We start from the raw sequence: 12,739 nt of genomic DNA on the forward strand, positions 1-12,739 counted from the left end.
TCTAGGTAGCCGCTCTGACGTCATTTTCCGCGAAGGTATAGCCTCCATCACTATGCTCGACTCGTACAGATTATATGTGATTATTCCGGATTACTACTTATAACTTTCTCAGAATATTGCAATGTACTAGACAGCTTACATGGACAATGCTTCATAATTATTTTAGCTGATGTGCAGATATTTCCTTAGTTAGTAGTAGTTATCATGTTATATCCTGAATTAAGAATTTACTTGTAAAGCTCTCCATTTAGCATCCTATATACCTTCAAAGGTATATAGGATACTATGATAAAACATCATTAACTTTCTAGCGACTAAACTTCTTCCAAGTTCATTTGTTTCTGTCATGATGTCCGAGATTGGTTCTGATCATGCACATTTCTTTTATATTTTGTCACTTTCCTGATATTTATCCTCTATGTTGTTATTATTATTATTATTATTATTATGTGATACCTCCAGAGCCTGTGTAGCTCAGTGGATGTGGCGTTTGCATACCACGCCGCTTGATCGCATGAAGGAAGACTTGCTTTCGAATCTAGTCGGCAACTAGAGGAAATTTTTCTAAGCCTTTTTTCGGCCGGTTCCCGTGTTAGTCAATCTCTGGCATGGGCAAGCGGGTTTTGTCTCCAGGAAACCAGAGCTTCCTGGAGAAAAAAGTTTATGGGATGAAACTCATCCCATAAACTCCAGAAAATCGACCGTAGAACCCACATTATTTCAGACATTAAATATATTGTGTTAGGGTTAGGGACCACGAGATGGCGGCACTTGTTGAGCCATCTCTCTTCACTGCATGCCACTTAATTAGTGATAGCCTTGGGCCAGCTATCTCTGATCGGCTGCCAGTGGAGATTGAACTGCCCACTCGGTCTCCAAAAGTTAGATAGGGCTAAACGGCCTCGCCTACTCCCTATATGGGAATAAAAAGGCATTAGCTGATTGAATTTTTTTTTTTTTTTTTTTTTTTTTTTTTTTTTTTTTTTTTTTTTTTAGTGATACCTCCAAGAAGTTCAAAATCTTATCTATGGATGGCATCTACTCTACAACTCTGTATCCACCACTCAATCTACCAATGAACTGCAACTACACCAAGCCATCTACCACCCACCACTACTATTTTCACAATGACAAACATCCATGCCCACAGCGGGAATTGAAAACCCAGCCTTTTGGCTGGAGAGTGGATATGCTACTAACCACTCGGCCAACCAAGCCTGCATTACCCAACTCTTTCTATAACTTTTGTTTAGCTGCATCTACACATTGCTTTGCTGCCATACATTTTCTCTGTATTCTCTCAGAGCACATGCCAGCTGACTTGCACACTCTAGGAGCCTTTAATATTCTGTTTTGATATGACTCTTTAACTTAATGAATTGACTGGAGTCGCACATCACCAAAAAGCTGTATGTCTCATGTTAAATCCTTCCCATTGTCATTAATGTAAAGACTGAATAACAGTGGACTAAGTACTGAACCCTGAGGTGGTGTACTTCAGGGACCAGTCCTTGGTTCATACAAATTGAGTATTTTAGTTTCTCTGTCAACTGATCTTTCTATGTCAATTCTAACTAACTTTTCCAAAATCTTCACCATCAGTCTTCACACTACCCTCGTGTAATAGGGTTATCAATTTTTCATTGATACTTCTTTTAGTGATGCTGCATATCTTCTCCCTGTTTTTCTGATGAAAACTGTTGGAGAATCTTTGCTTAATGTTCAGCAAAGTAGTGTGACATTTCATTTTGTGATACCATCATTCTCGTTTGGTTTAAGGTAATACTATTTTTATTTTTCTTTGTTAAATATCAAATTGTCAGCCCATTTTTGTTCATTCAGTATCTAGGTACAAGGGGTGTGTGTGATGGTGATTATCACAACAAAAGTTGTGATAATTATACAAATAAATAACGGAAAAACTCACGTAGAAATATTATTTAATAGTATAATTTTCGCCTGTGTGTCACAGGCATCTTCAGTACAATTAGGCACCAAATCATCGGATCCTACCCGGAGTCAATTGAAGAGACTTAATTCTCTTATAGATAATGTATCTACATGGAATGAAGATCAAAAGAAAAAACTTAAAACCTTCTTCGGTCGTCCACCTAGATTGTATGGTCTTCCAAAAGTTCATAAACCAGGCATTCCGTTAAGACCAGTCGTAGATTGTATAGGTTGCCCAACTTACAAAATCTCAAAATTTTTATCTAATTTACTCTCCTCTTCAACTAGAAGAACTGATACTTATATAAAAAATACTTGGGATTTTAAAAAGTAAAATTTCAGATCTTCATTTGGACGTTTCTGATATCATGATCAGTTTAGATGTTGTTTCTTTATTTACAAATGTGCCTCTTTCGGAAAGTATTGAATTACTACAACAGGAATTTCCTTCAGACATTGTAAACTTATTTGATTTTGTAATAAATTCTGGTTATTTTTCTTTTAAAAATAAGTTGTATCAACAAATTGAAGGAACAGCAATGGGTAATCCTCTCTCTCCTGCTATCTCTAATTTCTTTATGGAACATTTTGAACAACGTATCTTTGACAATATTTCTCCCAGACCTACTCATTGGTTCAGATATGTCGATGACATTTTTGCTGTATGGAATGGCTCTTCTGATGAACTTCAACAATTTCTCAATAAGTTAAACGCATTTCATCCTAGGATCAAGTTTACCCTAGAAGTAGAATCAAATAAGCAGTTAGCCTTTTTAGATCTTCTAATTCTTCGCCAACCAGATGGTAACCTACATTTCTCAGTTTATAGAAAGAAGACTCATACAGGCCACTATATCCATGCAGAATCTCATCACCATCCCAGTCAAAAGGCAGGAACTATTAAAACACTGGTTCATCGGGCCCACTCCTTTTGTTCTACAGACGATCTTTTACAGAAAGAAATACGATATATAACTTCTTCCTTTCTATCTAATGGCTATAAGAATTGCTTCATTAAAAGAACTTTGAGTAGATTTAATATGTCTCCCTCTTCAAACACAGAGGAAATAACGCGCATTACCATCCCTTATATACAAGGCATCAGTGAACGTATAGCAAAAATTTTAAAACCACTGAATATTTTTGTTGCCTTTCGACCGTTTAGAAAAATCTCCACCTTTCTCGCTTCTCCAAAGGACAAGCTTCCACATCTTAATCATCCAGGTGTCTACCAGATTCCGTGCTCTTGTGGATTATGTTATTTCGGACAAACGGGAAGATCTGCCTCCATTCGGCTAGAAGAACACCAATCTTATATTGAATACTTTAAACCTGAAAAGTCTGGACTTGCAGAACATGCCATCTTCACTAGACACAGAGTTCATTGGAGAAAGACAAGAGTTCTTCACAAAAGTCAGTTTCTCATGGAACGCCTTTATAAAGAAGCATGTGAAACTCTACTTCATTCTCCTAACTTAAACAGATCCGAACGCTTACGTCTATCCCCTTTTTGGGAGATAGTACTTTACAAATCAGCTAATCTTTCCTAACTTTTTATTGTATTAAATTTTATTTTATTTTATTTTATTTTTTTTTATTTTTTTATTTTTTATTTATTTTTTTTTAATTTTTTTTATTTTTAGGAAAGTTATTGACCTTTTTAGTTATCTTACACCAGCTACTTAGGTGGCGCTTTTTGGAATTGTCAGTTAGTGTTTAATTTTTGGTGCATAATTGTACTGAAGATGCCTGTGACACACAGGCGAAAATTATACTATTAAATAATATTTCTACGTGAGTTTTTCCGTTATTTATTTGTATAGTTATGTCTACTCACGGTTTACCTCTTTTAAAACTTAGTTGTGATAATAACCATGAAGGAATTGAGGTAGAACCATGTAAACTTACACAGTATTCCATGTATTCCCATGAAGTGCTATACACCCTCTGTCCAAAAAGAAACTGAACTTTTTGAAAACAGAAGAAACTAGTAGTGCTACCTGTTGTATCTTTTTCTTGTCAAAAGCGGCAATCTTCATTAGTGTTGTGTCAACTGTTTGTGTAATTTGTTTCATTAGAAGCCGAGTTATAGTGCCAAGAGTGACAGTGTGTTTTGACTAATGGTCGGTCGTCATGATATTCATGCCATACGCGACGAATTCTCGCTATCAATCGCTTCAAAACTTCGAGATAAAACTCACCTTGACTGTTTGGCCAGGTGGAATGATTTTTTTGTGGATAAACCCTTGGAATCGTAGAAACAAATCAGCATTGTCTTTACTTTTGACTTTTCCAAGAGACTTTTTTTCGGATGCCCCTTTTCTGGTGGTCACCACTCAGCACTCTTGCTTTGTTTTGGGTCATACTCAAAACACCACGTCTCATCATCAGTAACGATCGTTTCAAGGAAGTTTGAGTCCTTATGAGCGGTTTTAATGAGGTCCTTGCAGTGTTCAATTCGATACATTTTTTGGTCATTGGTCAACTTGTGAGGAACAAATTGCGAATTCAATTTACAAAGGCCCAAACTCTCAGTCAAAATGTTGTGCACAGTTGATTTTGGCATTCCCAATTCATCTTCAATCAATCACACAGACGATTTCGGGTTTCTTTGATGAAATCACACACTTTTTGGATGTTAACTTTGCTCAGTCTAGTTTTTGGACGGCCGGGATTTTTGTCAAGCATCTCACGACCACTTTGAAATCGCTTAAACCACTTGTAAACTTGAGTACAGGATAAGCATTCATCATCGTATGCTTTTTGATGCATTTCGGTAAAACGTTTACCAAATTTAACACAAAAGTCAATCGCAGATCTCTGTTTGAAACTCATCTGACCGTTCGTCAAAACACACTGTCACTCTTGGCACTATAACTCGGCTTCTAATGAAACAAATCTCATAAACAGTTGACACAACACTAATGAATGTTGCTGCTTTCAACAACAAAAAGATACTACAGGTGGTGCCACTAGTTTCTTCTATTTTCGAAAAGTTCGGTTTCTTTTTGGATAGAGGGTGTACACTTGTTACAATGTGTACTTGCAGTCCTCGAAGAAAAAAAAGTCTTTCGTTCATGCATTAGATGCGATGTCTGTTGCGACCAAGACTTCATCTTTTTTAATATTTTTTAGTCATTTTCTAGGTCTTTCTGTTCTTTTATTCTTTGGTTTCCAACTATAGACTTGTTTTATTATTCTATCTTTACTTCTTCTCTCCACATGTTCAACCCATTTTATTCTTCAGGTTGATACCCAATTGTTTATTGCTTGTATTTCACATTGTTTTCTTATATCTGTAATTTTTATTTTATCTAGTCTAGTTTTATTTACTATTTTTCTTAATATATTCATTTCGCATGTGTTTAACATTTGTCTTGTTTTTCTGGTGTCTGGTCTTGTTTCTGCATTATATGTCATGATAGGCCTGATTCTGTTTCATAAATTCTGGTTTTTGTCTCTACAATAAGATGATTATTTTTCCATATTGTTTCATTCAAGCATCCTGATATTCTGGCAGCAGCTTTTGCAACTTGTTCTCTGACTTCTAGGTGTGACCTTCCTTTGAAGTTCAGTTGTATGCCTATTTAGTATATAACAAATTACAACTATTTAGTTGTAATTTGTTATTTGTTCAATAATAGTACCTTCCAGTTCTAATTTGCATCTTTGTAGTTGTGATATCTTCATATTATATAATTTTGCTGCTTTATTAAAAGTATGTATGAGGGTGGTCTGAAAAATTCTCGACCTAACAATGAAAAAACGAATTTATAATTTCAAAATTATTTTTATTTTTAACAGAATCTCTCTTAAGACTAATACATTTATTCCAGCGATGCTCCAGTGCCATTACTCTGTCCCTGTAGTCGTTCTTAGTAAGATCTGCAAAATACCCCGCTACAGTTGCAGTCATCTCTTGATTCGAAGAAAAACGCTGACCAGCGAGGATGAATTTTAGTTTTGAGAAGAGATAAAAATCAGAGTGAGCCAAATCTGGGGAATAGGGTGGATGTTCCAACAATTTATAGTGCATGCAGATCCCTTAATTTTCTGATTGCCAAAACACCTTTCTGGGCAGGTACATTGTCCTGATGAAAGATGATTTTTTTCTTCTGCAAACCAGGTCTTTTCTCACGAATTTTCTCATCTAGTCTGGTTAAAAGATCGGAATAATATTCCACGGTTATTGTTTTACCCTTTTCAAGATAATTAATAAACAAAATGCCTTTAGCATCCCAAAACACCGATGCCATGACCTTTCCTGCTGATGGAACTGACTTTGTCTTCTTTGGTGCCGAACAACTGGCTTCTATTCACTGTTTTGACTGCTGTTTGGATTCTGGTGTGTAATGGTGAATCCAAGTCTCATCCCTAGTAATAAATCGACATACAAAGTCAGTTTTATTCTTGTTAAAATGCTTCAAGCATTGTTCAGAGATTTTCATGCAAGTGCGTTTATATCTGCTGTGAGCAAGCACGGCACCCATCTTGTGCAAAGATTTTTCATTTGCAATTCTTCATGCAAAATATATCCTACATGTTCTTTTGAAATGCCTATAGTCTCAGCAATTTCACGTGCTTTGACTCACCATCAAATAATACCGTATCGTGCACTTGATCAATGATTTCTGGTGGTGTTACATTTTTTGGACATCCTTCACATGAATCATCTTCAAGGCTAGCATGGCGAGGTTTAAACTTGGCATCCCATTTCTTAATTGTCAAAAACAAAGGAGAAGGGTGCTCATAAACTTTTATGAACTTCGAATGAATTTCTTTTGCCATTAAACTTCCTTTACAAAGAATTTTATAACCTTACGATACTCAATTTTATCTATTTCAAGGGATACAGACAACACTTTTGCTTCAGACAGCTGTATAAAACAAACTACTTGATAGAATGACTTGCAGTTTCACATAGATGCTTATGACAAATGTGCCAACTTAGAAAAAAAAAAATCTTGCCTATAGTGTTGTCATCTATGGTCAAGGCCAAGAACTTTTCAGACCACTCTCGTAGTAATATTTGTAGGTGAGGTTCATTTTCTGCAATTAATGATGCATTGATGTTTTCAGGTGGGATTGCTGTGGAAGGTCTTCTCGACATGGAGGGCATCTGTTCTCTCAGGATGCCTAGTTTTAAACTTGACCACAGCAATCTCAGTTGGGACTTTTCTTGCACCACGAAAAACTTGATGACAGCCTGCACCTTGAATTTCTTCAAGACTTCTGACATGTCTTTTTATATATCTTTAAAGAAAAAGACCAAATTATTACAAATTGATGAAACATAAGGGTTAAAGGGTTTTAAGATATATTCTTTCTTATCATTGTATCAGTTACTTTAATATCAAATATGCTTTCATGGGGTTGTAAAGGCTACTATGACAGTACTCCGCAAGTAAGTTTACATTATTACTAATCTTTTATCAACAATTCTCTTCTCAATTAGTCTTACTTGTCAGCACTCTGATATTATCCTGTGTAATATTTGAGTATTTTTTCTTGCCATTCTTGTATTAAACACCTAGTTTGCAAACCTTTCCTCTAGCCATTTGCTAATCCTTCTGTTTAAGTGCCCATATCACACATTAGATTAGCTCTGCTCACACATTCTTGAATGCTAACAATGTTTTCTACTTTAGACTTATGAAATATCTATACCACTGAATTTGTGCTGATGGCTGACTAGTAGCAAAGAGAAAATACTGCCCACTTTAGCCAATCTTGCAAGCACTAAATTATCATATAACTCTGTGGTATAACAACAGTTTTGAGAATATCTTTCAGAACTTAACTGTATTCTATTTTCAGAATTCCAGAAGCTTTGGAGAAGTGTAGCAGTAGATGGCATTGATGACCAGAAAATAGAAGAATACTTGCAAAAGCAGGGTATCACATCAATGCAGGATCTTGGAGTTAAAAAACTAGTAAGTCAACAGTAACTACAAACTTGAAATTTTTCTGATAAAATATAAATTTTTTTGAAATTTAAAGTCTTTGTGAGATATTTTTTTTTTTACCCTATCAGTATGAAAGGGAGAATGATGAAATATTCAAGAGATGTGATCAATGTGTCTAGGAAGAGAAGAGAATTATTTGATTCTATAATTGCTGCAAATAAAAGAAAGAAAGAATATGAAAGAATAACTCTACTGAATGCAGATGGCGTTAGAGTGATAGATGCAGAAGAGGTTGTTCAGTTAATGAGTGCCCATTTTGCTAAAAGCTATCAACTGGTGTATGCAACATTGAGTTCACTGCTGCCTCTTCACTGGATAAAGAAACTCAGGTGTATGAGGAGGAGGCATTAAAGCCGTTCCACAAACTGAAACATCAATCTCTATTGCTCAATTCTCATTCAGCAATAGAGATTGATGTTTCAGTTTGTGGAACGTATCAATCTCTATTGCTGAATGAGAATTCAGCAATAGGGATTGATACTTTTGGACTTGCTAAGACTTTTTTAGAGAATACAGCATGGAAGACTGTTGCATAAATTAGAGAATATGGGTTTGGATTATAAAATATTAGCATGGATAAGAGGATGGCTGACTGCCAGATATCAAAAAGTGGTGTACAGGGGATGTGAGTCTGCAAGATTTAAGGTAACCAGTAGTGTACCACCTTGGTCCAGTGTTATTCAATTTATAATTGATTATAAAATATGTATAATTAATAGGGAGGATTTGACTGGCGACATATAGCTGTTTGCTGATGATGCAAAGATCGGTAGGGCAATCAGGAATGCATCTGATAACTGTACTTGTCGAATTAAATTGAATAGGTTGGAATTGTGGGCATGGGAAAATAGATGTCGGTACAATATCAGTAAATGTAAAGTCATGCATGAATAGATATCCAGTGTATTATATTAGTGGGATTATGCTAGAAGTAACTAATCAGGGTAGGGTTCTTGGAGTGTTAATAAATATAGTCAAAGTTCAGGGTCCTTGCAGCAAAGATTGCAAATAAAACTCAAAAGATAATTGCAATGCTGAAACGAACTTTGATATGTAAAGATAAGGATGTCATCTTGCCTCTTTACAAGGCCTTTATAAGACCTCACTTGGACTATTGTGCTCAGGTCTGGTCTCGTGGTTTCCATTGTGATTCTGATACAGTGGAGAAAGTGCAAAGGAGAGTGTTGAAAATTATATCAGCATTGTGGAATACTGATTATGAAGACAGATTGAGAATTTGTAGACTTCAGACACCAGCAAACAGGAGAACGAGGGGTGATATGATTGAGACTTACAAACGTCTGAAAGGGTCATGCAGGATTTCAGTTATGATAGTAACGGAATTTTTAATTTTATGGAGGATGGGGAAAGAACAAGATGGCATCCTTGGAAGCTGAGAATGAATGCTGCTAAAAAGGGGTTGAGATCTAGATTTTTCTCTCATAGAGTGTTACGTGGATGGAATGGATTGCTTAAGGGTCAAAGCGGTATAACTGAGAGAAGACCTTCACATAATCTTTAAAGGCATGCGGAGAACCGACCAGGGCTTCTGACCTAATGTCCAAACCTTACCTTCTCGTGGTGCACCCTGTTGTGTATCTACCTGGATACTGAACGAACGAGGATGGGCTGGCAATTTGTGATTTAGCCTACCAAATTGTATTCTTATTGGCTTAAACCAATATAGAAAATAATGGTACTACATGACAAAATTTCATGCCGGCTGGGGCGTCACCCGGTTAAACAAGGCCCCCTGTTGTTTTTGCCAGGGATCCAGGGCAAACAGTGAAAAGTCGGCTACTGGAACAAATCTGAAAGCACATCCCAACTTAACATAACGAGAGTTAAAGATCGGTACTATCAACATAAGAAGCCTAAATGGCAAAGAAATGGAGCTAGCTGAGGAATTAGATAAGTACCAGATTGACATAACAGGAGTTACTGAAACAAAAAAGACAAAAACTGGTGAGATCTTTCTGAACAATAAATACAAAATGTTATATTCAGGAAATGACAATCAAGGAAAAGAAGGAGTAGCCATAGTATTCAACACAAAATACGAGGCTAATCTTCTTGAATGGCAGGCAGTCTCAAGTATAGTGATGTGGGAAAATATCAGAATGGGCAATTGGACAATAGGACTTATTTGTGCCCATGGTCCCACAGAAGGTTCTACTAAGGTAGAAGTGGAGGAATTTTTTGATGCTTTAGAAAAAGCAACTCACACAATGAAAAAGGAAAAGATGGTCCTTGTTGGAGATCTAAATAGCAGAGTAGGAAATGATTGTCAAACATACAAAAATATTTTGGGAAAATTTGGAGAAAAGAGCAAAGCCAATAATAATGGCAAATACCTGTTGGATTTCTGCTCAGGACATGGACTGGTTATTACTAACACCATGTTCCAACATAAAAATGTGCACAAATTCACAAATTGTTGATAGTGTGATGTTTTCTCCCTGGTGCAGGACACCAGAGTGTACAGAGGATTTGAAATGGGAAGCAATTACTATTTAGTCTTAAGCAGGATAAAATCGAATTTCGTATTGAAAAGAATAACATGTAAGAAAGTTTTAAAGTGAATAAAAGTTGAGCAGCTCTCAGATGTGAACTGTAGACTGAAATACACAAAGATTATTGAAGAAGAAATGAAAGAGTTTGAGACAGAAACCAAACCTTGGAGATTCAGTGGCAAGCCTTGAAGAAAACCCTAATTGATTCAGCCAGAGAGAGGCATGTGGTGAGGTTGTCTGCAAGGATAGAAAAATCAGAACTCCATGGTGGACACAGGAAGTTAAAGAGGCAGTGAAGGAAAAGAAGAAAGCATACCAAAAGTTCCTGGCAAATAAGTCAGCTTGTGCTCTTAGAGAATACAGAGAGACAAATGTAAGTTAGCTAAACACTGTGTAAAACTAGCTAAACAAAAGTCATGGGAGGACTTTGGCAAGAACATAGAAAATAAATATCAAGAAGGCGTTAAGATATTCTGGAGGTTACTGAAGAAGCTTAGAAATGGAGGAAAGAGTGCTGTAAAAGGAGTTAGAGATGATAAAGTTACATGAAAACAGGAGAAAAAGATATCCTTGAAGTATGGAGTAATTACTTCGAAAAATTGCTAAATGATTTCAATAAATTAGCGCAATATGGACAGAGGTTATCAATTTAATGTTGTAAAATGTACTGTTCTTTGGGATGAAAAGATTACATACTTTTTATCATTTCGATTGTAGTGTATTACAAGAAACTGATGTGATTAAGGATCTGGCAATGATGATGGATAGTGCTTTGAAGCTTAGAGGGCAAATAGCTCACAGGATTACTTCTATATTTAAGAACACATTGACAAGTAAAGATAGGGAGGTTATTGTCCTTCTTTATAAGGCTATGACTTGTCCACATCTTGATTGCCATGCACAGAATTCTTCATTTGAATTTCATGAAGATTACATGGTAGTGGACAGGATTCAGAGATGAGTGACGAAATTGGTGACAGGTCTGTGGAATGCCCCCTGTGAGAATAGATTGAAGGTGTACGTGCTGCAAAGTTTAGATGACAAGAAGAGGAGAGGTGACATGATAGAAACTTAAGTTACTAAAGGAAATCTATAAGATTAATACAAAATAATGTTTTCTGTACCTGACAGGAGTAGGGGAGAATTCCTGGAAGTTGTTTAAGAGTGTAGTTAGTAAGAATGTGCTGCTTAGGTTCTGTGCTTGGCAAGTGATGAATGATTAGAATGTTTTGCCAGAAGTAGTTGTGAGTACCCCAACAGTGAATAAGTTTAAGGAGAAGTATGATAGGCATTTTGTGAATAATAGTCAGTGTGAGTATCCCACAATGAGTCTTTTGACTTCATGAAGATATCTCATCATCATCATCATCATCATCAAATTCCTGACATGTACCCTCAAGGGTTGTACAGGATATGATAGTACTACATGAAAAATTTACATAATTACTAACTTCCTATCTACAATTTTCCTCCAAATCAGTCTATTACTTGTTAAGACTCCAATATTATCATTATCAGATCTTATATTTCTATCATCTAAGGCACATTGTACCATATCAATTCACCTATATCTTGGTCTTCCTCTGGGTCATTTTCCTGCCAACCTGGCAGAGAACACTTGTTTTGCTAATCTTTCCTCGCCCATTCTGTTTAAGTGACCATACCACCTGAGATTAGCTCTGCTAACGCATTCCTGGATGCTAACAATGTCAAGTTCTTTCCTAATATCCTTGTTTTTAATATGATATTGCCATTGATGCCATCTATTCACGCCTCTAATCTTTCTCAGGACTCTCATATCTGCGGTCTCTAGTCTTTGGTCAAGTGTTTTACTTTTGACCCAGCTCTCAGATCCATAAGTTAAAACTGGTTTGAACACTGTCTTGTATACAGCTAATTTAGTGTTCTCACTAATTTCTCTCTTATTTCATATGAATTTATTCAATTGCCTTCCTACCATACCAGCTTTATTGATTCTGTTGTCTATTTCCATATTTAATTTACCATCTTCACTAAAAATCATGCCTAAGTAGCTGAAATATTTTACTTGCTCCACAGGTTCCCCGTTCACAACACAGTTGACATTTTTAACAATTCTACCTATTTTCATTGCCTTTGTCTTTTTAATGCTCACCTTCATACCATATCTATTATTCAGAAGTATAACATCGTCCACATAAAGCAAAGAGCTGACATTAACATCTCCAATTCTGATATCATGTTTAATACCACTTTCCTTCATAATGTGATCCATATAGATAATGAATAACAGAGGGGATAACGTACATCCTTGTCTCACACCAGATTTAA

General features: G+C 36.0%; 1 protein-coding gene across 1 annotated transcript in view; it reads left to right on the forward strand.

The window, feature by feature from the left end:
- TfIIEbeta (transcription factor IIEbeta) overlaps window positions 1-12,739 on the forward strand; it is a 149,649-nt gene that overhangs the window by 111,711 nt on the left and 25,199 nt on the right. Inside the window, exon 7 of the mRNA XM_090412713.1 lies at window positions 7,768-7,883. Within this exon, the coding sequence (XP_090268839.1) occupies window positions 7,768-7,883 (116 nt within the window). The remainder of the gene's footprint in view (window positions 1-7,767; window positions 7,884-12,739) is intronic.

Source organism: Typopeltis vanoorti, chromosome 23 (assembly GCF_054136105.1).
Source record: "Typopeltis vanoorti isolate ZY-2024b chromosome 23, IOZ_Tvanoo_1.0, whole genome shotgun sequence".
In the NCBI taxonomy this organism is placed as follows: domain Eukaryota; kingdom Metazoa; phylum Arthropoda; class Arachnida; order Uropygi; family Thelyphonidae; genus Typopeltis; species Typopeltis vanoorti.